A 26,710-nucleotide genomic window follows, 5' to 3' on the forward strand; every position below is an offset into this window, starting at 1 on the left:
GGGGTGGAGTGCCCATTTTCCTCCTGCGCCATGGAATTTTTTCAGTGGTGGGGTAGGTGGAGGACGGCCTTCCCGAGGCCAATTGAGACCCTTAAGTGCCAAATTAAGGGTTTCTTCCTGCCACTGTTGGCATTTTACCACTGGCTGGGGTCCCCCCCCCCCCCCCAGTAAAACCGCACAGTAAAACCTGGTGACCTCCCTGTGGACTGTGCTGGGTTGAAGGGACGGGCCCTCCAGATCGGGCACACTGTGGCCTGTGGAGGACCCCCCGCCCCACCACCGTGGCAAGGGCTGCCCCCTCCCCCACCAGGCCTGTCTGATCGGTTCTGGAGACTCCCAACTCTACTTACTTTGTGGGGAGGTTGGTATTCATTTTTGACGACTGTAGTACCAGCAGTGACCACCACTCGCACTGAGGCTGAAGCACTGCTGGCCTTCCGATTGACCGGCAGCTCTTAGAGGTGGTTCTTGTTAGCCCAAAAACTCAGAAGATGGTGGAACTATACCCACACCACAATAATCTTTGGCAGCACTTCAGTCGTTTCATGTGTTGTCCACAGTCTTTCCCAAATCCATTGTTATAATTAAAAATTGACCATCTACAATGTTTTTCTTCCAAAATATTGAAACTACTTTAGGATATTCTTCAGTGTCATGATAAAGAAGTATTTTCCTTAGTTCCCTTGTTGACCACATCACCCCTCAATTTGTAATACAGCCAATATAAATTTTCTTTGCACTCATCAAGATAAAGGGCAGGGCAAGGGTAAGATGTAGATGTTAGGGAATGGCACCCAATGTCAAGATCAAGCACTCTCAGATCAGACATAGCAGAACAAGATGTGGTACAAAGCTCCTTCCTACACAGTGTGGTTCAACCCCAACACTTATCTCAGAAGAGCAGCCCTACTATCAACATCACAGTTTTTCATTTCCCACACTTTAGTTTGAGCAGTTGCCAAATTAGAGCAAACCCTGTTCCTAAGAACAGCATTGAGACTGTGCTCCTATAGCCAGCAGACAAAGGCGATTTCAGGTCATAACAGTATCATCTAGATTTGGACCCAGGTTCCAGAAACAGTTCCTATTTGAATTTTTAGTTCACTGGAACGGTCAGAAGACAAAAAAAAACATAACCTGGGCCAATCACAGGACCAGCATATTAATATAAATGAAAACAAAATACTGCGGATGCTGGAAATCTGAAATAAAAACAAGAAGTGCTGGAACCACTCAGCAGGTCTGGCAGCATCTGTGGAAAGAGAAGCAGAGTTAACGGTTCGGGTCAGTGACCCTTCATCGGAGGGTCACTGACCCGAAACGTTACCTCTGCTTCCCTTTCCACAGATGCTGCCAGACCTGCTGAGTGGTTCCAGCATTTCTTGTTTTTATTTTATATTATTAATATAAATGGTTATGCAAAGATTTTCTCATAGAAGAACATCAATATCATTACTATTTAACAAAAAGGGAGAGTATCCTATTTAGTGGTTCTCAGCTGAATAATTAAATATAAAATGTAATATAATTGTCCAGGTCAGCTGTGATATATAACAAACATATCCACTCATGCTTGTGATGATGAGTTATCCAATCACCTTCACTTGTGAAAATATTTTTATCTCTCACCTTATGTTTCTGAAATAAGATCTAAAATAGTTGGAAATTCCTTACTTTGAGATCTGTTGGTAAACTGCTGTAGTCTATTTCAAAAGCAGCTTCCAGTTCCAAGACACCAATTGTGGCTTGGGTGCTTTCAACTTCCATTGAAACCTGTAATAAAAATCTAATTTACTTCCTAAACATTATCAATGTCTGAAAGGTAACAGTTCTCTCAACTTTTTTCCTATTTTGTGGTACTTTTTAGTAATAGCACGGCAGTAGCTTTTTTTCTAGTAACACTTACACAGCACGCATTGATCATGACTTCTATAAGAAACTGCTCAACATAAGAAAGAAAGAAAGAATTCTACAAAACACCTATTAACATAACAAACTTATGTACTTTCCTTAAATGGCCTATGTAGAGCGTGATATACATCTTCAAGAGAAAACCGACTATTGTAGCAAGCACAAAATGGGTATGGCAGATTTAGAGATTTTAATCACTTGTTTCATCACAGAAAGGATTTTGGGATGGGTTCAAACAAAGCAAATTCATACAGGTTTTCCTTTAAAACAAAAGACTGTAGGCTTTGGGATACCCAAAGTTTGCAAAATATGCTATTTACATGTAAGTTCTTTCTTTATGTATGAAAGATGGACAGGTCAGTCTGTGGAATCTCTCAGATCCAAACAAGTGTAATGAGTATCAATTGTCTCAGTCCAATCTAATTAGCCAGGATGACCTCATTCACTTTGAAAACTACTGGCGATGTTTTCAAAAAACTCACACAGCATAAGATGGGGGAAGGAGAAGTATCTGGTTTTATTGACGGGCCTATTGTGAAATCACAGCCTGGCAAGAAGTTAGTGACACAACTGTCCCCATGGCTGGAACACAGTGAGAGGAAGACGATGGGGCACTGACAGTTGGGTTTTAAATGTAGATTTAAGTCTTGGGCATGGAGACAGAAGTAATTTTTGCAATTAGCAGAGAAAAGGATAGAATTGATCTAGTCATGATGGAGAGTCACACTGTCTTGTCAACTGCTGTGAACTGATAAGCAAGCATTTCTTTGGAGTTTGGAGCAGCTTCTACTTCATCAGACATTCTCCTCAGGGTGTGCACCTCCGGGCCAGGGGGTGGTGGTGGACAGCGCTGGGTTGAGGCAGTTTTCAGCACCTGGAAACTGGAACAGTCTCTCTGGTGGGCTCGGGGGTGGAGCCAGAGAGCCACGGGCAGCAGGCTGAAACGTGGCCAGGAGAAGAATGAGCCGGAGGCAGTGGCCTAAGGTCTGCGGGAAACGGTGCCAGCAAGAGGAAATTTGGGTATGCATCCTGCTACCAAGGGCCACGGAGTACCAGCTAGACAGCAGGGAAGCCCCAGAAATTGAGAACCCCTGAGATGCTGGAGAAGTCTCTGGTGATTTGGATATCAAGATAATCTGTGGCTCAAGGGTTCAAGTGGAACGAGCAACAGGTGGGCCATAATCACACCTGCTCTCAACTTTGTTCTTACAGTACTTCAAGTAAAGTATTTAAGTCTTAAAACGCCCTTGTGAAGAATGGTGATAAGAGGTCGAGAGAGAAAGGTTCAGGATCACAAGTCTGCACTCCTGCTGAAATGAAACATTCCTGCATCCCACTATTTAACAAACAAGTCTGGAACATTGCTGAGTCAAAACAAAGAGTTAAACTCTCAACAGTTCTCCTGCTTCACCGTAATGAGTTTGTTTCTTTAAGGCAAGTTTTTAGTCTTCATAAGTGTACTTTCATGTTTGATGCCAGTGGAATAATCAAACAGACACAGAGCTGGAACCTTCACATGTTTAGTGTGCTTTTTCCTGCTTTTCACTAGGATAGAGTTTAAATACACAGAGTCATGAGCTAATAAGACAGTCTGGACTAACAGAGAACGCAGCTAGAATTAGTTTTCATCCAAATGTTAACAGAGTCATGGAATAAACAACCAAGGAAGGCCATTAAAGCAAACAGCATAAATGCAATCAAGAAACAACTAGGAGCATTGGTGGAGCACGAGCGGACTTGGACACGTCAAAGGGCAGGCAGATGGGGTCAATCTATGAAAAGGGCATGGCCATGTTGAACTTAATGGTTTTTCTAGTTTCCAAACATTCCTGTGCTCTATCAATCATTCATTTAAAAGGTTTCATAAAAATATACTGTGATGATCACAGTGGCCTCACACTTAAGGTAATAAGATAATAGCGAAGGCAGTAATTTCAGCTGTCATTAACACAATGCAGAAACATGCTATGATTGTACTGAATGGTAGAGCAGGCTTGAGGGGTCGTGTGGTCTACTCCTGCTCCTATTTCTTATGTTCATACAAGAAAGGTCCATTTAAACATAATGGGGAAGAATCTCAGCCCTCAGTGACACACCTACCCATGTAGGTTCCATTAGTGTGCCAGGGTGGCTGGTTAATCAAGATTGGGTCAGAATATTTAATTTCTGAAAGGAAAAACAGAAAACATTGGAAATGTTCAGTGGGTCAGACAGCATCTGTGAATGGAGAAACAGAATTAATATTTCAGATCAATGACCTTTCATCAGACTGGAAGACTTAATTTCTGAGTTGGCCTCAAAGGATTGCACTGGCTCCAAGACTCCATCGTTAGGCATGACATCTTCAGGCCATGTTAACTGTTAAAAATGACATGTCCAGGATATGGTAGCTGTGTGGTTATGTTAGAGACCTATAGTTCATCTATCATGGCAAGCCATGAAATTGAATTCACTAAAAATAACTATGAAAGGTGGCCTACATGCGACTCCATCTAACATGTATTATAGTACCTTTAAAGGTAGTAAAACATCCCAAGGCACTTCGAGGAACGTTTTAAAACAGAATTTGACACTGAGCCACATAAGGCAGATGACCAAAAACTTAGTCAAAGAGGTAGGTTTTAAAGAGCATCTTAAAGCAGAAAAAAAGAGGTAGCGAGACAGTGAAGTTTAGGAGGGAATTCCAGAGCAAGGACTTTGGCAGCTGAAGGCACGGCCACCTTTGGTGCAGCAATTAAAATCGGGGATGCTCAAGAAGCCAGAATTGGAGGAGAGCAGATAGCCTGGAGGGTTGTAGGGCTGGAGATTACAGAGATAGGGAGGGGCAAGGCCTGAGAAGAATCTGAAAACAAGAATGAGAATTTTAAAATTGAGGCATTCCTTAACCAGAAGCCAACATCAGTTTTTGGGTACATGGGTGATGGGTGAAAGGAGACTTCGTGCGAATCAAGACATGGGCAGCAGAGTTTTGGATGACCTCAATTTTACAGAGGGTAAAATGTGGGATGTTGGCCAGGAGTGTGTTGGAATAGTGAAGTCTAGAGGTATAGGCATGGATGAGGGTTTCAGAAGCAGATGAGCTGAGGCAGGGACAGAGCCAGACAACGATATGGAGCCAGTTTTAGTGATTCCACGGAGAAGTGATGAGAATCTCATTTTGAGGCCAAATATGACACCAAGGTTGCGAATGGCCTAATGCAGCATCAGACAACTGCCACAAAGAAAAAGAACAAAGAAAATTACAGCACAGGAACAGGCCCTTCGGCCCTCCAAGCCTACGCCGATCCAGATCCTCTATCTAAACCTGTCGCCTATTTTCTAAGGGTCTGTATCTCTTTACTTCCTGCCCATTCATGTATCTGTCTAGATACATCTTAAAAGACGCTATTGTGCCCGCGTCTACCACCTCCGCTGGCAACGCGTTCCAGGCACCCACCACCCTCTGTGTAAAGAACTTTCCACGCATATCCCCCCTAAACTTTTCCCCTCTCACTTTGAACTCGTGTCCCCTTGTAATTGAATCCCCCACTCTGGGAAAAAGCTTCTTGCTATCCAACCTGTCTATACCTCTCATGATTTTGTACACCTCAATCAGGTCCCCCCTCAACCTCCGTCTTTCTAATGAAAATAATCCTAATCTACTCAACCTCTCTTCATAGCTAGCGCCCTCCATACCAGGCAACATCCTGGTGAACCTCCTCTGCACCCTCTCCAAAGCATCCACATCCTTTTGGTAATGTGGCGACCAGAACTGCACGCAGTATTCCAAGTGTGGCCGAACCAAAGTCCTATACAACTGTAACATGACCTGCCAACTCTTGTACTCAATACCCCGTCCGATGAAGGAAAGCATGCCGTATGCCTTCTTGACCACTCTATTGACCTGCGTTGCCACCTTCAGGGAACAATGGACCTGAACACCCAAATCTCTCTGGACATCAATTTTCCCCAGGACTTTTCCATTTACTGTAAAGTTCACTCTTGAATTGGATCTTCCAAAATGCATCACCTCGCATTTGCCCTGATTGAACTCCATCTGCCATTTCTCTGCCCAACTCTCCAATCTATCTATATTCTGCTGTATTCACTGACAGTCCCCTTCACTATCTGCTACTCCACCAATCTTAGTGTCGTCTGCAAACTTGCTAATCAGACCACCTATACCTTCCTCCAAATCATTTATGTATATCACAAACAACAGTGGTCCCAGCACGGATCCCTGTGGAACACCACTGGTTACACGTCTCCATTTTGAGAAACTCCCTTCCACTGCTACTCTCTGTCTCCTGTTGCCCAGCCAGTTCTTTATCCATCTAGCTAGTACACCTTGGACCCCATGCGCCTTCACTTTCTCCATCAGCCTACCTTATCAAACGCCTTACTGAAGTCCATGTATATGACATCTACAGCCCTTCCCTCATCAATCAACTTTGTCACTTCCTCAAAGAATTCTATTAAGTTGGTAAGACATGACCTTCCCTGCACAAAACCATGTTGCCTATCACTGATAAGCCCATTTTCTTCCAAATGGGAATAGATCCTATCCCTCAGTATCTTCTCCAGCAGCTTCCCTACCACTGACGTCAGGCTCACCGGTCTATAATTACCTGGATTATCCCTGCTACCCTTCTTAAACAAGGGGACAACATTAGCAATTCTCCAGTCCTCCGGGACCTCACCCGTGTTTAAGGATGTTGCAAAGATATCGGTTAAGGCCCCAGCTATTTCCTCTCTCGCTTCCCTCAGTAACCTGGGATAGATCCCATCCGGACCTGGGGACTTGTCCACCTTAATGCCTTTTAAAATACCCAACACTTCCTCCCTCCTTATGCCGACTTGACCTAGAGTAATCAAACATCTGTCCCTAAACTCAACATCCGTCATGTCCCTCTCCTCGGTGAATACCGATGCAAAGTACTCGTTTAGAATCTCACCCATTTTCTCTGACTCCACGCATAACTTTCCTCCTTTGTCCTTGAGTGGGCCAATCCTTTCTCTGGTTACCCTCTTGCTCCTTATATATGAATAAAAGGCTTTGGGATTTTCCTTAACCCTGTTTGCTAAAGATATTTCATGACCCCTTTTAGCGCTCTTAATTACTCGTTTCAGATTGCGCCTACAATCCCGATATTCCCGAGAAGGATGGAGTCACAGGCTAGGACAGTTTGTGGCGGGGACCAAAAAATATAGCTTCAGACCTCCCACTATATTAGTCGTACGAAATTTCTGCTCATCCAGTATCGGATTTTTGACAAGAAATCTGTTAATTTAGAGACAGTGGAGGGATCAAGTGAGGTGGTGGAGAGGTAGAGCTAGATATCATCAATGTACATGTGGAATTTGACACTATTTTTGGATGATGTTGTCAAGGAGCAACATGTTGTTACGACCAGGTGAGAAGGGTGTCCAGGGGTCTCTTTCAGCCTTCACCTGGTCTTGCTGTAACAGGATTTAATTTTTAAACAGTGTTTTGAGCTCCCCCTTGGTGAATCCTTGTTCACCGCTTTTCAATTAGAGCAGAAGAAGAAATGAGCACAAACAGGCTTTCCTAGGTTTAAAGAAGTGAAATTTACTTCAACTTAAACTCTAATTCAGTTAACGGATACATGCCGCACCCCACGCTCGCATGCATACGCAATACACACATGCAAATAGAGACAGAAAAGAGCAGAAGAAAAATATAGAGAGGTTTGAGGCAATTATAAAGAGGTTTGAGGGGTTTTTGTTACTGTGCTTAGAGCTCGTTGTAGACCTTGCTTGTAGGTAGATCTTGCTTTTCATTAGGGCCCAGTATTCTTCTTAAACCTTGTTCACTATAGCAGACTTTTCTCTGTCGGGGTTCATATGCCTTCAATGGTTTCCGAAGCTGGTGAGAGAGATGAGAGCAGACAGGAGGAGAGGTGGTGGCAAGCCAGCCACAAGAGGTCTTGTCAGTCCAGCAGCAAACAGCTTTCTGTCTTCTGTTTGGTTTTTCAGTAGACTTGTTGGGAATCTAGAATAGTGGGAATGGAGGTAAAGGCAGTTGTATGTTCCTCCTGCAGAATGTGGGAGGTAAGGGTCGCCAAGAGTGTCCCTGCTGACTGCATCTGCGGGAAGTGCACCCAACTCCAGCTCCTCGAGAACCGCGTTAGGGAACTGGAGCTGGATGAACTTCGGATCATTCGGGAGGCGGAGGGGATTATTGACAGGAGTTATAGGGAGGCAGTCACACCTCAGGTAAAAGAAGTCGGTAGATGGGTTACCGTCAGGGGAAGGAGAGGGAACCAGCAGGCAGTGCAGGGATCCCCTGTGGCCGTTTCCCTCAACAACAGGTATACCGTTTTGGATACTGTTGTGGGGGACAACTTACCAGGGGTAAGCAATGGGGTGCAGGTCTCTGGCACGGAGTCTGTCCCTGTTGCTCAGAAGGGAAAGGGGAAGAGGAGCAGAGCATTAGTCATTGGGGACTCCATAGTTAGGGGAACAGATAGGAGGTTCTGTGGGAACGAGAGAGACTCACGGTTGGTGTGTTGCCTCCCAGGTGCCAGGGTACGTGATGTCTCGGATCGTGTTTTTGGGATCCTTAAGGGGGAGGGGGAGCACCCCCAAGTCGTGGTCCACATAGGCACCAACGACATAGGTAGGAAGAGAGATGGGGATTTAAGGCAGAAATTCAGGGAGCTAGGGTGGAAGCTTAGAGCAAGAACAAACAGAGTTGTTATCTCTGGGTTGTTGCCCATGCCACGTGCTAGCGAAGAGAGGAATAGGGAGAGAGAGGAGTTGAACACGTGGCTGCAGGGATGGTGTAGGAGGGAGGGTTTTGGTTTCCTGGATAATTGGGGCTCTTTCTGGGGTAGGTGGGACCTCTACAAACAGGATGGTCTTCACCTGAACCAGAGGGGTACCAATATCCTGGGGGGGAGATTTGTTAGTGCTCTTCGGGGGGCTTTAAACTAAATCAGCAGGGGAATGGGAACCTAAATTGTAGTTCCAGTGTACAGGCTGTTGAGAGTAGTGAGGTAGGGGATAAGGTTACAGGGACGCAAGAGGGCACTGGCAAGCAAGAACTTGGTTTAAAGTGTGTCTACTTCAACGCCAGGAGCATCCGGAATAAGGTGGGTGAGCTTGCAGCATGGGTTGGTACCTGGGATCCTGATGTTGTGGCCATTTCGGAGACATGGGTAGAGCAGGGGCAGGAATGGATGTTGCAGGTTCCGGGATTTAGATGCTTCAGTGAGAACAGAGAAGAGGGTAAAAGAGGGGGGGGGTGTGGCATTGTTAATCAAGGAAAGTATTACAGCGGCAGAAAGGACGTTTGAGGACTCGTCTACTGAGGTAGTATGGGCCGAGGTTAGAAACAGGAGAGGAGAGGTCACCCTGTTGGGAATTTTCTATAGACCTCCGAATAGTTCCAGAGATGTAGAGGAAAGGATAGCGAAGATGATTCTCGACAGGAGCGAGAGTAACAGGGTAGTGGCTATGGGGGACTTTAACTTTCCAAATATTGACTGGAAATACTATAGTTCGAGTACTTTAGATGGGTCTGTTTTTGTCCAGTGTGTGCAGGAGGGTTTTCTGACACAGTATGTGGACAGGCCAACCAGGGGCGATGCCACATTGGATTTGGTACTGGGTAATGAACCCGGCCAGGTGTTCGATTTAGATGTAGGTGAGCACTTTGGCGATAGTGATCACAATTCGGTTAGGTTTACCTTAGCGATGGGCAGGGACAGGTATATACCGCAGGGCAAGAATTATAGCTGGGGGAAAGGAAATTATGACGCGATTAGGCAAGATTTAGGATGTGTAGGATGGGGAAGGAAACTGCAGGGGATGGGCACAAATGAAATGTGGAGCTTATTCAAGGAGCAGCTAATGCGTGTCCTTGATAAGTATGTACCTGTCAGGCAGGGAGGAAGTTGTCGAGCGAGGGAGCCGTGGTTTACTAAAGAAGTTGAAGCGCTTGTCAAGAGGAAGAAGGCGGCTTATGTTAGGATGAGACGTGAAGGCTCAGTTAGGGCGCTTGAGAGTTACAAGCTAGCCAGGAAGGATCTAAAGGGAGGGCTAAGAAGAGCAAGGAGAGGACACGAGAAGTCATTGGCGGATAGGATCAAAGAAAACCCTAAGGCTTTCTATAGGTATATCAGGAATAAAAGAATGACTAGAGTTAGAACAGGGCCAATCAAGGATAGTAGTGGGAAGTTGTGTGTGGAATCAGAGGAGATAGGGGAAGCGTTAAATGAATATTTTTCGCCAGTATTTACAGTAGAGAAAGAAAATGTTGTCGAGATTACTGAGATACAGCCTACTAGGCTAGATGGGATTGAGATTCACAAGGAGGAGGTGTTAGCAATTTTGGAAAGTGTGAAAATAGATAAGTCCCCTGGGCCAGATGGGATTTATCCTAGGATTCTCTGGGAAGCCAGGGAGGAGATTGCAGAGCCGTTGTTGTTGATCTTTATGTCGTCATTGTCGACAGGAGTAGTGCCGGAAGACTGGAGGATAGCAAATGTTGTCCCCTTGTTCAAGAAGGGGAGTAGAGACAGCCCTGGTAATTATAGACCTGTGAGCCTTACTTCGGTTGTGGGTAAAATGTTGGAAAAGGTTATAAGAGATAGGATTTATAATCATCTTGAAAAGAATAAGTTCATTTGCGATAGTCAGCACGGTTTTGTGAAGGGTAGGTCGTGCCTCACAAACCTTATTGAGTTTTTCGAGAAGGTGACCAAACAGGTGGATGAGGGTAAAGCCGTGGATGTGTATATGGATTTCAGTAAGGCGTTTGATAAGGTTCCCCACTGTAGGCTATTGCAGAAAATACGGAAGTACGGGCGGCACAGTGGCGCAGTGGTTAGCACCGCAGCCTCACAGCTCCAGCGACCCGGGTTCAATTCTGGGCACTGCCTGTGTGGAGTTTGCAAGTTCTCCCTGTGTCTGCGTGGGTTTCCTCCGGGTGCTCCGGTTTCCTCCCACATGCCAAAGACTTGCAGGTTGATAGGTAAATTGGCCATTATAAATTGCCCCCAGTATAGGTAGGTGCGAGGGAAATATAGGGGACAGGTGGGCATGTGGTAGGAATATGGAATTAGTGTAGGATTAGTATAAATGGGTGGTTGATGGTCGGCACAGACTCGGTGGGCCGAAGGGCCTGTTTCAGTGCTGTATCTCTAAACTAAACTAAACTAAACTACGGGGTTGAAGGTGATTTAGAGCTTTGGATCAGAAATTGGCTCGCTGAAAGAAGACAGAGGGTGGTGGTTGATGGCAAATGTTCATCCTGGAGTTTAGTTACTAGTGGTGTACCGCAAGGTTCTGTTTTGGGGCCACTGCTGTTTGTCATTTTTATAAATGACCTGGATGAGGGTGTAGAAGGGTGGGTTAGTAAACTTGCAGATGACACGAAGGTTGGTGGAGTTGTGGATAGTGTCGAAGGGTGTTGTAGGGTACAGAGGGACATAGATAGGCTGCAGAGCTGGGCTGAGAGATGGCAAATGGAGTTTAATGTGGAGAAGTGTGAGGTGATTCACTTTGGAAGGAGTAACAGCAATGTAGAGTACTGGGCTAATGGGAAGATTCTTGGTAGTGTAGATGAGCAGAGAGATCTTGGTGTCCAGGTACATAAATCCCTGAAAGTTGCTACCCAGGTTAATAGGGCTGTTAAGAAGGCATATGGTGTGTTAGCTTTTATTAGTAGGGGGATCGAATTTCGGAGCCACGAGGTCATGATGCAGCTGTACAAAACTTTGGTGAGGCCGCACCTGGAGTATTGCGTGCAGTTCTGGTCACCGCATTACAGGAAGAATGTGGAAGCTTTGGAAAGGGTGCAGAGGAGATTTACTCGGATGTTGTCTGGTATGGAGGGAAGGTCTTACGAGGAAAGGCTGAGGGACTTGGGGTTGTTTTCGTTAGAGAGAAGGAGGAGGAGAGGGGACTTAATAGAGACATACAAGATAATCAGAGGGTTAGATAGGGTGGATAGTGAGAGTCTTTTTCCTCGGATGATGATGGCAAACACGAGGGGACATAGCTTTAAGTTGAGGGGTGAAAGATATAGGACTGATGTCAGAGGTAGTTTCTTTACGCAGAGAGTAGTAGGGGCGTGGAACGCCCTGCCTGCAACAGTAGTAGACTCGCCAACTTAAGGGCATTTGAGTGGTCATTGGATAGACATATGGATGAAAATGGAATAGTGTAGGTCAGATGGTTTCACAGGCCGGCGCAACATCGAGGGCCGAAGGGCCTGTACTGCGCTGTAATGTTCTAATTCTAATTCTAAAAAAAAACACTGTTTCTCCAATTTAAACACCCCTAGTTGGCCAGCAGGTGGTCACGTGACTGACTGGTTTGACCAGGTCTCTTCTGTGCATTGGGGCAGGGACTAGTTCCTTGGTTCCAACACTGTCTGCTAGTATGAAAAAAATGTCTTTCCGGCCAGGGGTTTGGCAACGGCCTTGTTTTCTTCCCAGTAAGAATTTTCAAATTTAATGTCTATGTGGTGAAATATATGTGTCTCATTCTTGGTAGGTGGGAGCCTGCATGACAATGTAGATGAGAGATAGGAGGGGGCCAAGGATAGATCCGTGGGGGACACCAGAGGTAACAGTGCAGAACTGGGAACTGGCTTATTCCAAGTGATTCTCTGGCTACAACTGGATAGATAAGAATGGAACCAGGGCAGTCCACCCAGTTGGACAATGGTGGAGAGATATTGGAGCAGTGTGGTGTGGTCACCTTGTCAAAGGCTGCAGACAGGTTGAGAAGGACCAGGAGGAATTCTTTACCTATATTACAGTCACATGGGATGTCATTTGTGACTTTGATGAGAGAGACATTTTGGTATTGTTTGTAGGGATTCAAACATAGAATTCCAGGTAAGATGGGCACAGATTTGGGAGCAACAGCACCTACGGACTTGAGAGGAACAGCAAGTTGGAGATGGGGCAGACATTTGCAAGTATGGAGGGGTCAAGTTTTGTTTTTTTGAGGAGAAGGGTGATAACAGCAATTTTGAAGGAGGGAGGCGACAGTACCTGAAAAAGAGAACTGTTCACAATATCAGCTAACTTGGGAGCCACAAAAGGAAGTTAGGTGGTCAGCAGTTTAGTGGGTTGATGAAAAAGGTGGGTCTCATGGACAAGATGAGTATGGAGAGTTCATGAAGGGAGTTCTGAGAGAAAGTAGAGTAAGATGTGCGATCAGGGCTAAGGCGGGGGAACAGTAGGTGAGGTTTGTCCTGGTGGGTTAGGGGAAGGGCGGGAAGTAGCACAGGCAGCTGATCAGATGGTCCCAATCTTAGTGACAAAGAAGCCCATGAGTTTCTCGTGCTTGTTAAATGGAGAAGACAGTGAGAAGGGTTTAGATGACTGTTTGCAGTAGAGAAAATAAGCCAGGGGTTATCTTTGCAGCTTTGGCAGATGGAGCAAAAGCCATATCAGGCAGTGAGTGGTTAAACCAGTTGTCTGCCATATCTGTTCATGTTTGTGTCCCTTGAACTTAAGGAAGCAGAGATGAGGGCCTTATGAAGGGGAATGGCCAGCGTGAGAGAGAGTAATGGTTTCACTAGGGACTAGGCCATGAAAGGTGCAGGTAAGAGTGTGGTTGAACAGATAGATAGCTGCAGAAATCTCATGGTGGATGAGCGTCAAAGGCTGAACATTTGGTATTTTGAAAGTGCAGTTGTAAATGAGTTGGGAGAGGGTTTCTTCCAGGGGTGGACACGGTTGACTATTAATACCCTTTTAAGTGACCTAGGAACTGACAATTTAAACAATTCAAAGAACGGGCCCACCAATACCTTGTCAGGGCAACAAAGAATGGGTATGAATGTGGCTTTACCATCATCCCCCAATCCCAAGATCAAATAAGTTTGAGATGACACTAGGTGGACACCACGCCGAACAGTACAAAATACCATAAAATGTTGACTGCATTTACCACAATCCTGCTGACCACACCATGGATGCTAACTATACCCCAATGAAAAACTCCAGGTATGCAGATTAAACAACAGCTGATTAGCTGTCTGTAAACCAAGTGTGGTTGGTATTGAACAGTGGATCTATGTACCTATTCTTAAACTTAGCTCTAGGTAATGACTTCCAACTGTTAGAGAAACATCCAAGCCTTTTTGTGAAGAAGACACTGAGACTAGGATGCTTTGGTGGAGACTGTTTATTGCTTGTCAGAGCTTATTTCTCCACTCCTAACATCACCCAGCCAGTGCTGGCTGGCTCTTTATATATACATCTAGTACAATTAACTAATTCTCACTCAACACCTGTTCACCCTATTACCTTCAACTACTAGGTATTTAACATCCATCAACAGAACTTATTAGACGCTAACAGATTTCCCTCTTTAATAAAATACATCTATACAAAACGAAAAAGAGAGACAAAATAATGATATAATTACTATACGATCAACCTTCAACAGCACCAGCCATTAACATACTGTATATTCCCCTTTTAAAAAAAAAACAAATAGAAACTTGTTAAAAGAATTACAAAGCCACCTTAACATTAAAAAATGTCCACGTTTTCCTCACTCATAACACAGAATGGCCTTCTTCGAGGACATCCAACAATTACTTTGAACAAACGCCTCTCTTCGTAAAACTATCCGACAATTGATGACTTGCATTGACCCATCTAATTTCGGACATTTCTTTGCAACATTTCTTTTGTACTCAAGATCAATCTTCAAACTCTTTTTCATGACACCTTTTGTCGGATGGACATTGTCCCAGACAGAATGGTTATCTATATAGTATTCTATCGGAAAATCTTTCTCCGATTGCCCCTTATAGGAGTTCCTTTAAAATACTCGATAAATACATACCCATATCTATCGCTTCTATCAGTGCAAGTGTCTCAGCAGCTAAAGTGCTTTTTAACTATCCTATTTTCTTAGATTCCCAGGCTAATGGACAACATTTGTCATTTCTTCCCAACAAAAATATAATGAACCCTGCTGCACTCGAAAAAACATCGGTAAGATTAGCGTGTGAAACGTCACCAAGGCTGGAAACATGAGTGTACATTTGTCTGAACTCTATTTCTTCAATGTCTTATTTGCTTTCAGCACTTCCCCAACCGTAGCACGTTTTAGCATGGTGCTCAATTCGAATACACCATAGCAAGCATCCGGCCTAGTTTGTGTGCACAACCAGTTTAATTGCCCAATTAAGCTCTTTAACTGGTCTCCTTCTTCCTTGGTTGCAGAGTCTTCCTTTTGTGAGGATCTGGCCCGATTTATCGGGATCCTATTAACATTCTCTAGGTAAGACTGTTGATTTAGGATTACTCCCAACTTAGTCTGCCTAAAGTCCAACCCTATATATTTAAAAGCTCCGGAAGCCCAACTTCCAATATTAAATTCCTATATAACTTTATCTACCACAAATTTCTCAAATGTCGCAGATCCTCCCCACAGAAAATAGTCTACGTGCATCAAGAAAATACCTGCTTGTTTTTCTTCATGGTACCAATAAAACATTGCCAGACCCGCATTTAGCTGAATACAACCAGCTTTTAGTAGGACAGACCTAACTGAAAAATACTACACCCTGGATGCATCGTTTAGCCTATAAACACACTTGTTTAGCTTCCATAATTTCCTCTCTATATCTCCAGCTTCTTTTGGTGGCTTTATAAATACTTCCCGTTGAAATTTCTCCCCTTGCAAAAATGCTGCTTTGATGTCAACGGACATACATTCTCATGATTGTGTTGCTAAAAGGGCTAGGAAAATCCTCAAACATGCTTTTCCTGCTGTTGGGGAGTCTACCTTAAATTCTTGGTTGCCTAATCGTTCCTCAAAGCTACAAGTCTGGCCTTAGCTTTATATGTGTCATCGAGAAGTACTTTCATTGGACAGAACCATCTATGGGACAATGCTGGTTGTCCTCTTATCAGTAGCATCATCCTCGCCTTCCATGTCATGTGTCTTTTCGAAAACCCTTTTATTCCTTTTTGGACAATGCAACGCATAATATACTTTGAGTCACATCAGTTAACACCTGTTGATCACCCCTTGGTTTTTCCTGGGGTTCATCCTTCTGCCATAACTGCCAAAAGGATCTCTATCCTCATTTGCTTTGTTTGTGATTCTCCTTTTGTACTGGCATTTGGGCCCCATATTTGAATGGTCTCAAAATGCTGCTAGCATTTCCACCTGCGGCATCACCGCTGAGGAGCCCATTTGCGCCACGAAAGCAGCCGGAAAGGAACATTTTCCCACAAATTTTTTCAGGGCATCAGACATCTGATCAAAAAGCGTATCTCTTTCTTTGAATCTAATGCCGGTTAATACCAAGAGCCTATCCATGTTCGATATCCTAGCACAATCCAACAATTTGAAGGCAAGTACTGATTTAGGAATTTCCAAAGTAGAATTGCTGCAACCTTGCATATAGTCTGTTAAACTCCATAATATTATTCTATGGAAGAACCATCCACTTTTCTAAATTTATCAAAGTCCGACCATGCCTCATAGGCATTCAATAAGTCATCTTTCATATAATTTCTATCCATAAATTGAGATTGTCCAAACCTTCCTCGTCCAAATGATGAGCCTCTAGCTCCAAGAACACGCCTGACCTTGCTTCTGGCGGGAAGCACAAGTGCAAGGGATATTTCTTGCTTCCTTTTTGGCAACGGCAGAACCCATGTCCATAGATCAACTTCATTCTTCTATTGATCGTAACATTCAGCTTCACAAAACAGTAGTGGAAAATCGTATCCCAACACCTTACACCTGGTTTCAGTCATCTTTCAAAACAAAAAAAACTCCAAATACAGCTTTCTAAAAAAAAACTCCAATTCTAATTTCCTGTCTGAAAACAAATCTTAGTTTCCAATCTTCACTTTCAGGCAACCATCCTCTGCTGCCAATGTTAGAGAAACTTCCAAGCCTGTCTGTGAAGAAGATACTGAGACTAGGATGCTTTGGTGGAGACTGTTTATTGCTTGCCATGGAGCTTACTTCTTCACTCCTAACAACACCCAGCCAGTGCTGCCTGGCTCTTCTTTAGTTAATTGTAATCAGGTGTACATATTCTTTTGGCCTCCTTATCTCGAGAGACAATGGATACGCGCCTGGAGGTGGTCAGTGGTTTGTGAAGCAGCGCCTGGAGTGGCTATAAAGGCCAATTCTGGAGTGACAGGCTCTTCCACAGGTGCTGCAGAGAAATTTGTTTGTCGGGGCTGTTGCACAGTTGGCTCTCCCCTTGCGCCTCTGTCTTTTTTCCTGCCAACTACTAAGTCTCTTCGACTCGCCACAATTTAGCCCTGTCTTTATGGCTGCCCGCCAGCTCTGGCGAATGCTGGCAACTGACTCCCACGACTTGTGATCAATGTCACACGATTTCATGCCGCGTTTGCAGACGTCTTTATAGCGGAGACATGGACGGCCGGTGGGTCTGATACCAGTGGCGAGCTCGCTGTACAATGTGTCTTTGGGGATCCTGCCATCTTCCATGCGGCTCACATGGCCAAGCCATCTCAAGCGCCGCTGACTCAGTAGTGTGTATAAGCTGGGGGTGTTGGCCGCTTCAAGGACTTCTGTGTTGGAGATATAGTCCTGCCACCTGATGCCAAGTATTCTCCGAAGGCAGCGAAGATGGAATGAATTGAGACGTCGCTCTTGGCTGGTGTACATATAATCAACGCTTAACACCTGTTCACCCTATTACCTTCAACAACTAGGTATTTAACATCCATTAACAGAACTTAGACAGTAACACCAACCATTATTGTCTGAATCTTCAGAGTTTCCTCATCAGCTATGTGCTGGTCCCCTGCCTTCAGCACAGCGAATGATCTACATCGTACAATTTGTGACATGTCTGCCACTAAGTGTAGTGAGTCAAAGCACGCTTACTCTTATCAACTGCTTAATCAAGTTCCACACGTATGGACTTTTGCAAAGAGATGTACCAGTTATGAACTTTACTCCTGCAAGGTACTTAGTGACAGGCAGGTGTCGGCCAGAGCTTTCCTTCCCTGCTACTATTTGGCTCTCCAACTGAAACAACTCATATCTAAACATTCACAGAACATTCTGAAAAGGAAACAGGAAAAAAAATCTGTTAATATCTACCTCACTAATTTCTTCCAGTTTGCCTTGGAGAAGTTCAATCTGTACATCTTGGACTTTGCAGGCAAGTAGAAGATTGTGTCTCTCCAATCTTTTTTGTTCTATAGAGGTTTCCACAGATACGTATTCCTTCTGAAGTTTTGCTAGCTCCCTGGACACAAACCACACAATGTAATTTTTTTGTTTACTTTTTGGCTTGCAGTATTGATTTTACCATTGTGTCAAAATAAAACAAGGGATATCTACTACTCAAGCACTGTTGTACAAATGAAGGTGTTTGCGCTTATCTGAGAGACCATGTGCTGAATCTATTCTTAGTATGATGGAATATATAACTTCTTAAAGAGACAAAATTTGAAGAGGGGAGTACTTTTTGTTTAAGCACATCTTGAAACATACTGCCATAATAAATTAACAGAATCTAGGCTACTCTTGCATCATCACTGACAGGGAAACAACCTGGAGTTGCTCTGGTGGTAGATAATTCAGAACCTTCTGTTTGATATACTTGGGAGCTCTGCCTTTGAAAGGACTGCTGCATTTGTGATTTTGTCCTGCCAGGATATACCCATAATGCGCCACAGACAGTGACAATGGAAATTATTGAGCTTCTTTTCCTTGTAGCTGTAAGTTGTCCATGTTTCACAGCCATACAGCAAGGTGCTGAGAACACAGGCCTTATAAACCATCAGCTTGGTCTTATCTCATGCACATTTTGCGAGTCGGTCTAAGGCAGTAGCTGTTTTCCCTATGTGTGTATCGAGCTCTGCATCAAGAGACAGATTGTCTGTCACCATGGACCCAAGATAGAAGAATTTGCTAACCACTTCCAGTGGAGTATTACTTAATGTGATCAGGGACAGATACAAAATACCTTGTCCCATGACCGCAGTTTTCGTGACACTCAAGTGCATATACAACTACTTTTTAAATGTGATGAGAGTTTCTGTCTCTATCACGCTTTCGGGCAGTGAAAACAATTCACCTCAACTCCCCTCTAATCCTTCCACCAATTACTTTAGAGCTATGCCCCCTGGTTATTGACCTCTCTGCTAAGGAAAACAGGTTTTTCCTGTTCATTCTATCGAGGACCCTCATAATTTTATATACCTCAATTGAAACTCCCCTCAGCCTCTCCTGTTCCAAAGAAAATCAATTTTCCTTAGATATGATGCCAGAGGTCTGAAGGATTGCAAATACTACATCCCTTTTCAAAAAAGGGGAGCGGGATAAACCTGGCAACTACAGGCCGTTCAGCCTAATGTCAGTTGTGGGGAATCTTAATCTGGGACAAAATTAATTGGCACTTGCAAAAATATGAGTAAATAAATAAAAGCCAGCACAGGTTTGTAAAAAGCAAATCGTTTTGACGAACGTGATTGAGTTCTTTGATAAAGTAACAAGAGGGTGGATGAGGGCAGTATGATTCACGTGGCATATATGGAGTTTCAAAAGGCTTTTGATAAAGTTCCACAATATTGGCTTGTTAGCAAAATTGCAGCCTGTGGGAGTAAAGGGGCAGTGACTGCATGGGCTGAATTTTATGCCACCCCAGCGGGTTGGTTGGTGGTGTGGGGATGCCATTAAATTGATTGGGAGGCTCCAGGAGGCCTCCCCGCCCTGCTCCCACCTCCAGCCAACTTCACAGCGGGTGGAGTGGGGGGGGGGGAAAATCGGCTCACCTGCCCGAGGCCAATCAAGACCCTTAAATGGCCACATAAGGGCCCTCACCCGCCCCCATGGGTATTTTACCCTTGGCAAGCAGGCATGCTGGGGACATGAAAGGCTGGTGGGGGGGGGGGGGGGGGGCGGGGGTGCCATGGCAGTCGGGCACAGGGTGTCCAACTGAGGGCCGCCCCCGCCTCCCAACCCACCTCCGGGACCCAAGACGCCATCCTCCCTCCCCCCAAACGACTACCCTTGCCTCACCGCCACGTCCGATCACCCCCCCCTCCACCACTCCCGCAGGCGAGGCAAGCCCAACTTACCTGAAGTCCTGGCTCCATGACGTTGGCTGGGCTGCAGTCCCAGCAGTGGCCACCGCTCCCAGTGGCGTTGCTGTAATTAAGAGCTGCTGGCCCGCTGATTGGCTGGCAGCTCACTGAGGCAGAACCTCTTCCCTCACACGGATGGATGTCCCGCCTTGGGACAATTAAAGCCTGGGGACCTGCAAAATGCGGGTCCGATCCCCGGACTAGGCGGAATTGGCTTCGCCACTGACTTTTACGTTGGTGGCGAAGTCCCTTCCACTTACGGAAAAATCCAGCTCCATGGATCCAAAATTGCCTAATGGACAGAAAGTAGAGAGGGTAGTGGTGAACAGTTGTTTTTCAGACTGCAGAGAAGTATGCAGTGGTGCCTCCAGAGTCAGTGTTGGGACTACTGATCTTGTTGATATATATTAATGCCCTGGACTTCAGTATGCAGGACATAATTTAAAAGTTTATACATGGCAAAAACGTGTAAATATAATAAACAGTGAGGATGACAGTAACAGCTTTCAGGAGGACACAGACTGGTGAATTGGGCAGACACATGGCAGATGAAATTTAACACAAGAGAAATGTGAAATGATTCATTTTGGAGGAGAGGCACTACAAACTAAACAGTGCAATTTTAAAAGGGGTGCAAGAACAGGGGATATACATATACAAGTCTTCAAAGGTGGCAGGACAAGTTGAGAAGGCTATTAGAAAGGGATATGGGATCCTTGGCTTCATAAATAGAGGCACAGAGTACAAAAGCATGGAAGTTATGCTAAACCTTTATAAAAAACTGGTTAGGCTCCAGTAGGAGTATTGTGTCCAATTTGGGCATCACATTTTAGGAAAGGATGCAGCAGAGATTCACTAGAATGGTACCAGGGATGAAAGATTTTAGTTGCATGGAGAGTTGTTCTCCTTGAAGCAGAGGGGGTTAAGGGAGATTTCATAGATGTTCAAAATCATGAAAGGATTTGATGAGAGTAAATAAAGAGCAACAGTTCCCAGTGACAGATTTAAAGGTAATAGGCTAAAGAACCAGAGGCGACATGAGGAAAAATAATTATGCAATGCGTTATGATGATCTGGAATGCACTCCCTAAAAGGGTAGTGTGAAACCAGTTTCAATAATAACTTTCTAAAAGGGAACTGGATGAATACTTGAAGTTGAAAAATTGGCAGGGCTATGGAAAAAGTGCAGGAGAGTGCGATTAATTAAACAGCTCTTTCAAAGAGCTGGCACAGTCATGATGGGCTGAATGCCCTCCTTCATCATTCTATGATTCTATGTTAAAATTCATAATTAAAGGCAGATTCTTGTATTAATTAGTTGAGTGCAGTGATCTGACAAGACGATGTTTAATGAAACTTAGTATGAGGAAACCAAACACTGTAATTCACAAAATATTAATGATTACTCATTCTGACAAGAGAACACATGCTGTATTTGTGGCTTGCATCAAATGTTCCATCAATAACTTTCAACATTTAAAAAATAAATTAATGTGTTAATATGAGAAAAAGGTATGTTTTAACTGTAAAATATTTGTTCAGCACTTTCAAAGTGGTTTGATTATTCACAATAAAATGTCTGGTGGTGCTTTGATAGTTTGCACAAAACATACCTGCTAATGTTTGATAATTTCTTCCTAACTTCATCAAGTTCCTTTTGTGCATCCTTGACTTGTGTCTTTTTAATTAACAGCTTGTTATTGAGATCCCGCTGTATCCCCATGGCTTCATCTACTGTCCTCATTAACTGCATTTCCTCCTGTGATTTACAATAGAAAACTGCAGTTTACATCAGCTGAGAGGAGTTTCCATTCACGAATGAGGGAATCAAGAAATAAATGCAAGTAGCAATCTAGACTTCAAACATCATGAAGGTAGAGCAAATTATAGCACTAAATGCAAATCCAGAATGGCAGAATGCAGGTTTGATCTCGGACACCTCAAGTTCTTGATTTCAGCTATGCCAGTTATTCAACTGTGGCTAGCACATCAGCCAAACACATTGCACCACGTGCACTGAGCACTTCTCTCTCTTTTTCAGTATATGGTGTGGCAGCAACAGCTAAGAAGCGGGAGGCAGGGACAGCCACGTGGGGGAAGATGGCGCTGGTCATCATTGGGACGGCTTTGCTGAAATCATCCAGGATGACGATATGTTCCTGCAAAATGCACATTCTCAAATCCCACTTCACCCATATCCTGCAATTTGTTATGATTTACAATCTGCAGACAGTGTAACCATGCACCTCTTGCTTTCCCCTTTTTCCTCACCTCAACACTGCCATTGTGCCTTTATACTTTCAGATACCCAAGAAATGCCACATGACCAGGCAATGAGGTGGGAGGCTGAGGCTTAGATGAACAGACCGAGGAAGAAATACCGTCACACAATCTGACACTTGCAGTCACTAGCTCAGATGCTGGCACTGTGCGAACTTTAGAGGGTAGTATAAGAGAGGATCTGCATGTGGTGAGTCACTGGGCACAAGTGGGCTACAGTCAGGCCAGAGGGAAAGGACAGCATGAGTGCCAGCTCCTTGGAGGGCGACGATGCATTTAAGTTCTACTCAGATGAGATGATATATAGAGAATTGTTGATGGACATGCACACAGAAACTTTTGGTGCATTGGCTGGCTAACCAGAATGCCTATCATTGTCAAAAAGCATAGAGGAGTCCAGCTCCAATGTAGGACAGAGTTTGCGTAGAGCTTGGAGTCCATCCTTTCCAGTGTGGAAGTGGTGGCCAACTTCATGAGAACACTTGCCATCATGCAGCGTCTGATCATTGTCATAAAAGGTTTTATTTTTTGTACTAAAATCTTGGACATGTGCTTCAAAAAAAGCCTGTGAATTGGACAAAGGGCAGGTATTTGAAATCTTTGCTTGACCTGCCTGCAGCAAGAGAGAAGACCCAGAAAAGTGCTACCCTTCTCTGTAAAGGAGACTAGCATCTCTTGAAAAGGATGCCTGCACTTGAAAGGTGGCAGATTCTTGTTGCCTCCTGTCTCTGAAGAATTTCTGCATCCAGTGAGATTCCTGCTGCCTCCTGTGTGTTAATAAATCCTAAGATCTGAAGAATTCTTCTACTGCTTCAAAAACTCCAACCTGTTGCTACACCCCTGATTGAAGACCTATGTGACACCTGCTGCAGTTAAATTGCAGTGAACACCTATCCATCACAGACTGCAAACTTCAGAGTCAGTGCATCTGTACTTTGTGATTCATGTCAAGTGCAATACCCAAATAAATTTAATGCTTAACTTGTTTTGTAGCTAAAGAAAGAAATCCGTTCCAGAGATTTGTGTGTGAATTAACTGACGATGAAGTAAAAATGTGGGTCAGTAACTGGAAAACAATCAAAATTTCAGCTAATCTACAAAAGATATTCTGAGATCACTATCTTTTTAACTTTGATAAATTCAATGCTTCTGCAGTATTAATAGAACTCAAATATGAACACAATCACTGCCCTCATCATGTTAAAAACGTTAGAGGAAGTTAATAAATGTACTTTCATACAAATTTCTAAATACATTTAACCACTCAGTACCTTCTTCAATTTCAATATTTCTTCTTCATCTATTTTAATAGTTTCCTTCCACTTCTGGATTTTTTTGATATCCCCTTCAATTTGGCTATATGAATATTCTAGCTGGATCGTCAGCCGTGTTTTCTGGTTCTCAAACTCTGACCTGCAATGTAGGGAGGAAATACTTTCAATACAGTAAAAATTAAAACATTAATTGCAACAAAAATCAGTTTACACAAGATCACTAGCTTCCAGAAGAATCTAGTGACTGATCACTAGTACTGTAATACGTAGATAAATGCTCACAGTAATGTAGTGGGACAAATTGTTGTGTTGACCGCCTGGTGGTCTGGTGGAACGGATCGCTCAACTAGTCTAGAAACCTCCTGGTTTTCACTGCATTAATCCCAGCGGAATGAAAATCTGACAGGTTTTACAATGGGCAGGCGATCCTCTCCGCCAGATTACTACCCAAATGTGTAGATGAAAATTTACCCTATTGTGTTGTGACCAGGAATATATCAAACATCATGATTCTTCAATCTAATTCTTTATTTGTGGTCCTAAATCAGATCTAGTTCTTTGCAAAAACGCCTGCCATCTTCAGAGTGTGCAATTTAGCAGATGAAATTTAAAATTACTTTACTAGTAGAAATTTTTATATGCTAACTACATTAAATGCATATTGTTCAGTTGCCTCGTGATGCACAGACTTCCCCTTTTTAGATAAGTATATTATGCATGCAAATTAGTCAGATAGTGAATAACCTTTTCTTATCTATTTCTTCCAGCTGCTTCACATGCTCATCCTCATACTCACGAATATTTGCTACACCAATCTTGGTACAAAAGTCTTCAAACACTCTATCTTCAACCTGTTTAGAATAGAATACTAATTAGTTATTCTGAAGACACTGTTCTCTTCTAGCATCATCCCTTTGATCTGTAAATGTCGTGCACCACTGGAGATAAGACTACTATCCCAAAACCATGAGGGGAAGGGGAATTTTTCACTTTTGGCATTGGTGGTGAACTGGAAGTTGTAGATTGACTACTCATTATGCGTACCATCCAACCTCCTTTTCGATTGACTTCAGTGAAGTCTATATGAGAAAGTTAATCCACATCTGCCAGTTTACAACCCCCACACCAAAAGTGAAAATCGGCTCCAGGGTGGCTTAATTATTAAGGCAATTGACACTTGAAACTAGATTTGTGACTGTCCCTTAACAGGTATATCACTTATGGCATAGTTATTTTTTCCCTTACCAATTTTCTTCCTATTTCTCCCTTACTCCCATGACTCTTGCGGGACATGGTTCCTCTAGTATCTCTCCCATGTGCCCGTTCTTCATGTATGAGCCTACACAGTTAATTTCGACAGGGTATTTAGTTATTATACCACAGCCGAGCCAGACTGTGTCCTCACCAACATGCACACATTTTCCCCAAGAGTCCAGAGGACATCAATTAAGAATGGGAACCCTAGCCTGTTTTTCCCTTCTACTCCAAGTCTAGGGAAAACAGCAAAAAACTGCAGATGCTGGAACTTGTAAATGAATACAGAAAATTACAGAAATACTCAGAAAGTCAAGCAGCATCTGTAGAAATGCCATTTCAGGTGTGGACATATCAGAAGCATATTATAGCTTAAACAGCAAATCCCTTCTAGGCCAAATAGCCAATTAATCTCTGCTCGATTTATTTTACAAACACAGGTAGATTGAAATAGAATTTATCTATAACCATGTCTACCTTTATAGGTCATCTTTGAGATAATGATTTAGTCTTTCCACAATTCCTTGTAAATAATATTAATATTTTTGTTTATATATTGCAGTGTATATAGGTTCTTTTCTGTTTGCATTATGGAGCACTGTCTTGGACCCTTGCATGAAATGCATTCTAAAATAATTGGATAATCTAGGGCCACATTTAATGTACTTGCTTCGTTCATTTGATGCTGAATCTTCTGCATTTTCTCCTCTCTATCCTCGATACTCAAACGCACCACAGCCATTTGGGACTGCAGATTAGTCAGTCCACTTTCTAGTTTTGACCTTTCCTTAAAAAAATGCATATGTTAGGATATTTACCATCATACAGAAGTGCATAATTTCACCATACTGCATCAAATAAAGAGGATATTTTGGCCCACAAATTCAGCTGCGCAGAGCCTGTTTTCTATGTGCGAAATAGCCTATTGGGCCTCCAATATGGTGTATCTTATCCATTCTTGAAACAGGTGATAGTCCATTTGTATGTACTGAGAAGTAGCTTAATGCCTGTTTGAAGTCCCCACTTCAATATTGGCTTGCCCCAAGGCATTTTGCGCCAGTGACAGTCTCGCTCATTAGAGGATTGCCTGCAGCCTACAAGTGAACATGGGCTCAAACGAGTAAAAGGTAATTTTACAACAACAACTTAAATGTAGATAGCACCTTTAATGTAAAAAAAAACTTCCCAAGGCACTTATTTTAGGTCCAATATCAGGGAATACTTCTTTACATGAAGAAATGATCAGTGTGTAGGATAGACCTAGATACAGTGGAGAGAAAACCCCCAGAATTATTTAAGAAATAACTGCCAGTAGGGGAACTTTAGGATCTTTTTGGTTAGTTGAGTTAAAATGGGATGAATGACTTTCCTCATCCATAATTATTCTGTAATCTCTTAATGTATCCTTACCATGTGGCGATTTGCCAGATGTTTTTTCCTAGTTTGCTCCAGATCACTCAAGGAATATCTCATTCTGGTTTCTGTGCCCTTGGCTTGAGCTTGCAATTGCCTCAATTCAGCTTCTTTCCTATTCACTTTTATTAACTCCTGTAGGTTAGGGTTACAATCATTACTATATCAATTCTGTACTGCTGGCGTTGTCATTACCTCTCTCACTGATTATAAAAATGCATCAAATAAACACAAATTTAAACACAGCTTTAACATCCATGTGCATCAAATATAAATACATTTAAAGCAGCTTTAAGAACAATGTATAGTATTCTGATAACAAATGTCAGTTTAACTCACCCGGAGTTCATTTCTCAGTTTCTCCTTGATTTCTTTCAGCTGATTAATTTCTTTCTCATCCCAGCACTTGGCTTTGAACTTCAGATCACTGGAACCCCCAGAGATGACACCAGACTTTAAGAACAGTGTTCCATCCAATGCCACTGTCTATGTTGTAAAAATAGTAAC

The 26,710-nt window shown here is 43.4% G+C and overlaps 1 protein-coding gene across 5 annotated transcripts in view; it reads right to left on the minus strand.

Annotated features, from left to right (window-relative positions):
• The window catches only part of LOC137379655 (structural maintenance of chromosomes protein 1B-like), a 167,302-nt gene that overhangs the window by 60,547 nt on the left and 80,045 nt on the right, over positions 1-26,710 (minus strand). Inside the window, exons 12-21 of one of the 5 annotated variants that reach the window (XM_068050805.1) lie at positions 26,543-26,689; positions 26,201-26,338; positions 25,461-25,577; positions 24,281-24,387; positions 23,534-23,675; positions 21,596-21,741; positions 17,992-18,139; positions 9,250-9,267; positions 6,172-6,197; positions 1,675-1,753 (exon numbers count right to left, since the gene is read on the minus strand). In XM_068050805.1, the coding sequence (XP_067906906.1) occupies positions 1,675-1,753; positions 6,172-6,197; positions 9,250-9,267; positions 17,992-18,139; positions 21,596-21,741; positions 23,534-23,675; positions 24,281-24,387; positions 25,461-25,577; positions 26,201-26,338; positions 26,543-26,689 (1,068 nt within the window). Of the gene's footprint in view, positions 1-1,674; positions 1,776-6,171; positions 6,198-7,640; positions 7,664-9,249; positions 9,268-15,485; positions 15,513-17,105; positions 17,126-17,987; positions 18,140-21,595; positions 21,742-23,533; positions 23,676-24,280; positions 24,388-25,460; positions 25,578-26,200; positions 26,339-26,542; positions 26,690-26,710 lie in introns of all 5 variants that reach the window. The other 4 variants (XM_068050806.1, XM_068050804.1, XM_068050802.1 and 1 more) reach the window with 4 other exon arrangements.

This window comes from Heterodontus francisci, chromosome 18 (assembly GCF_036365525.1).
Source record: "Heterodontus francisci isolate sHetFra1 chromosome 18, sHetFra1.hap1, whole genome shotgun sequence".
Taxonomy (NCBI): Eukaryota; Metazoa; Chordata; class Chondrichthyes; order Heterodontiformes; family Heterodontidae; genus Heterodontus; species Heterodontus francisci.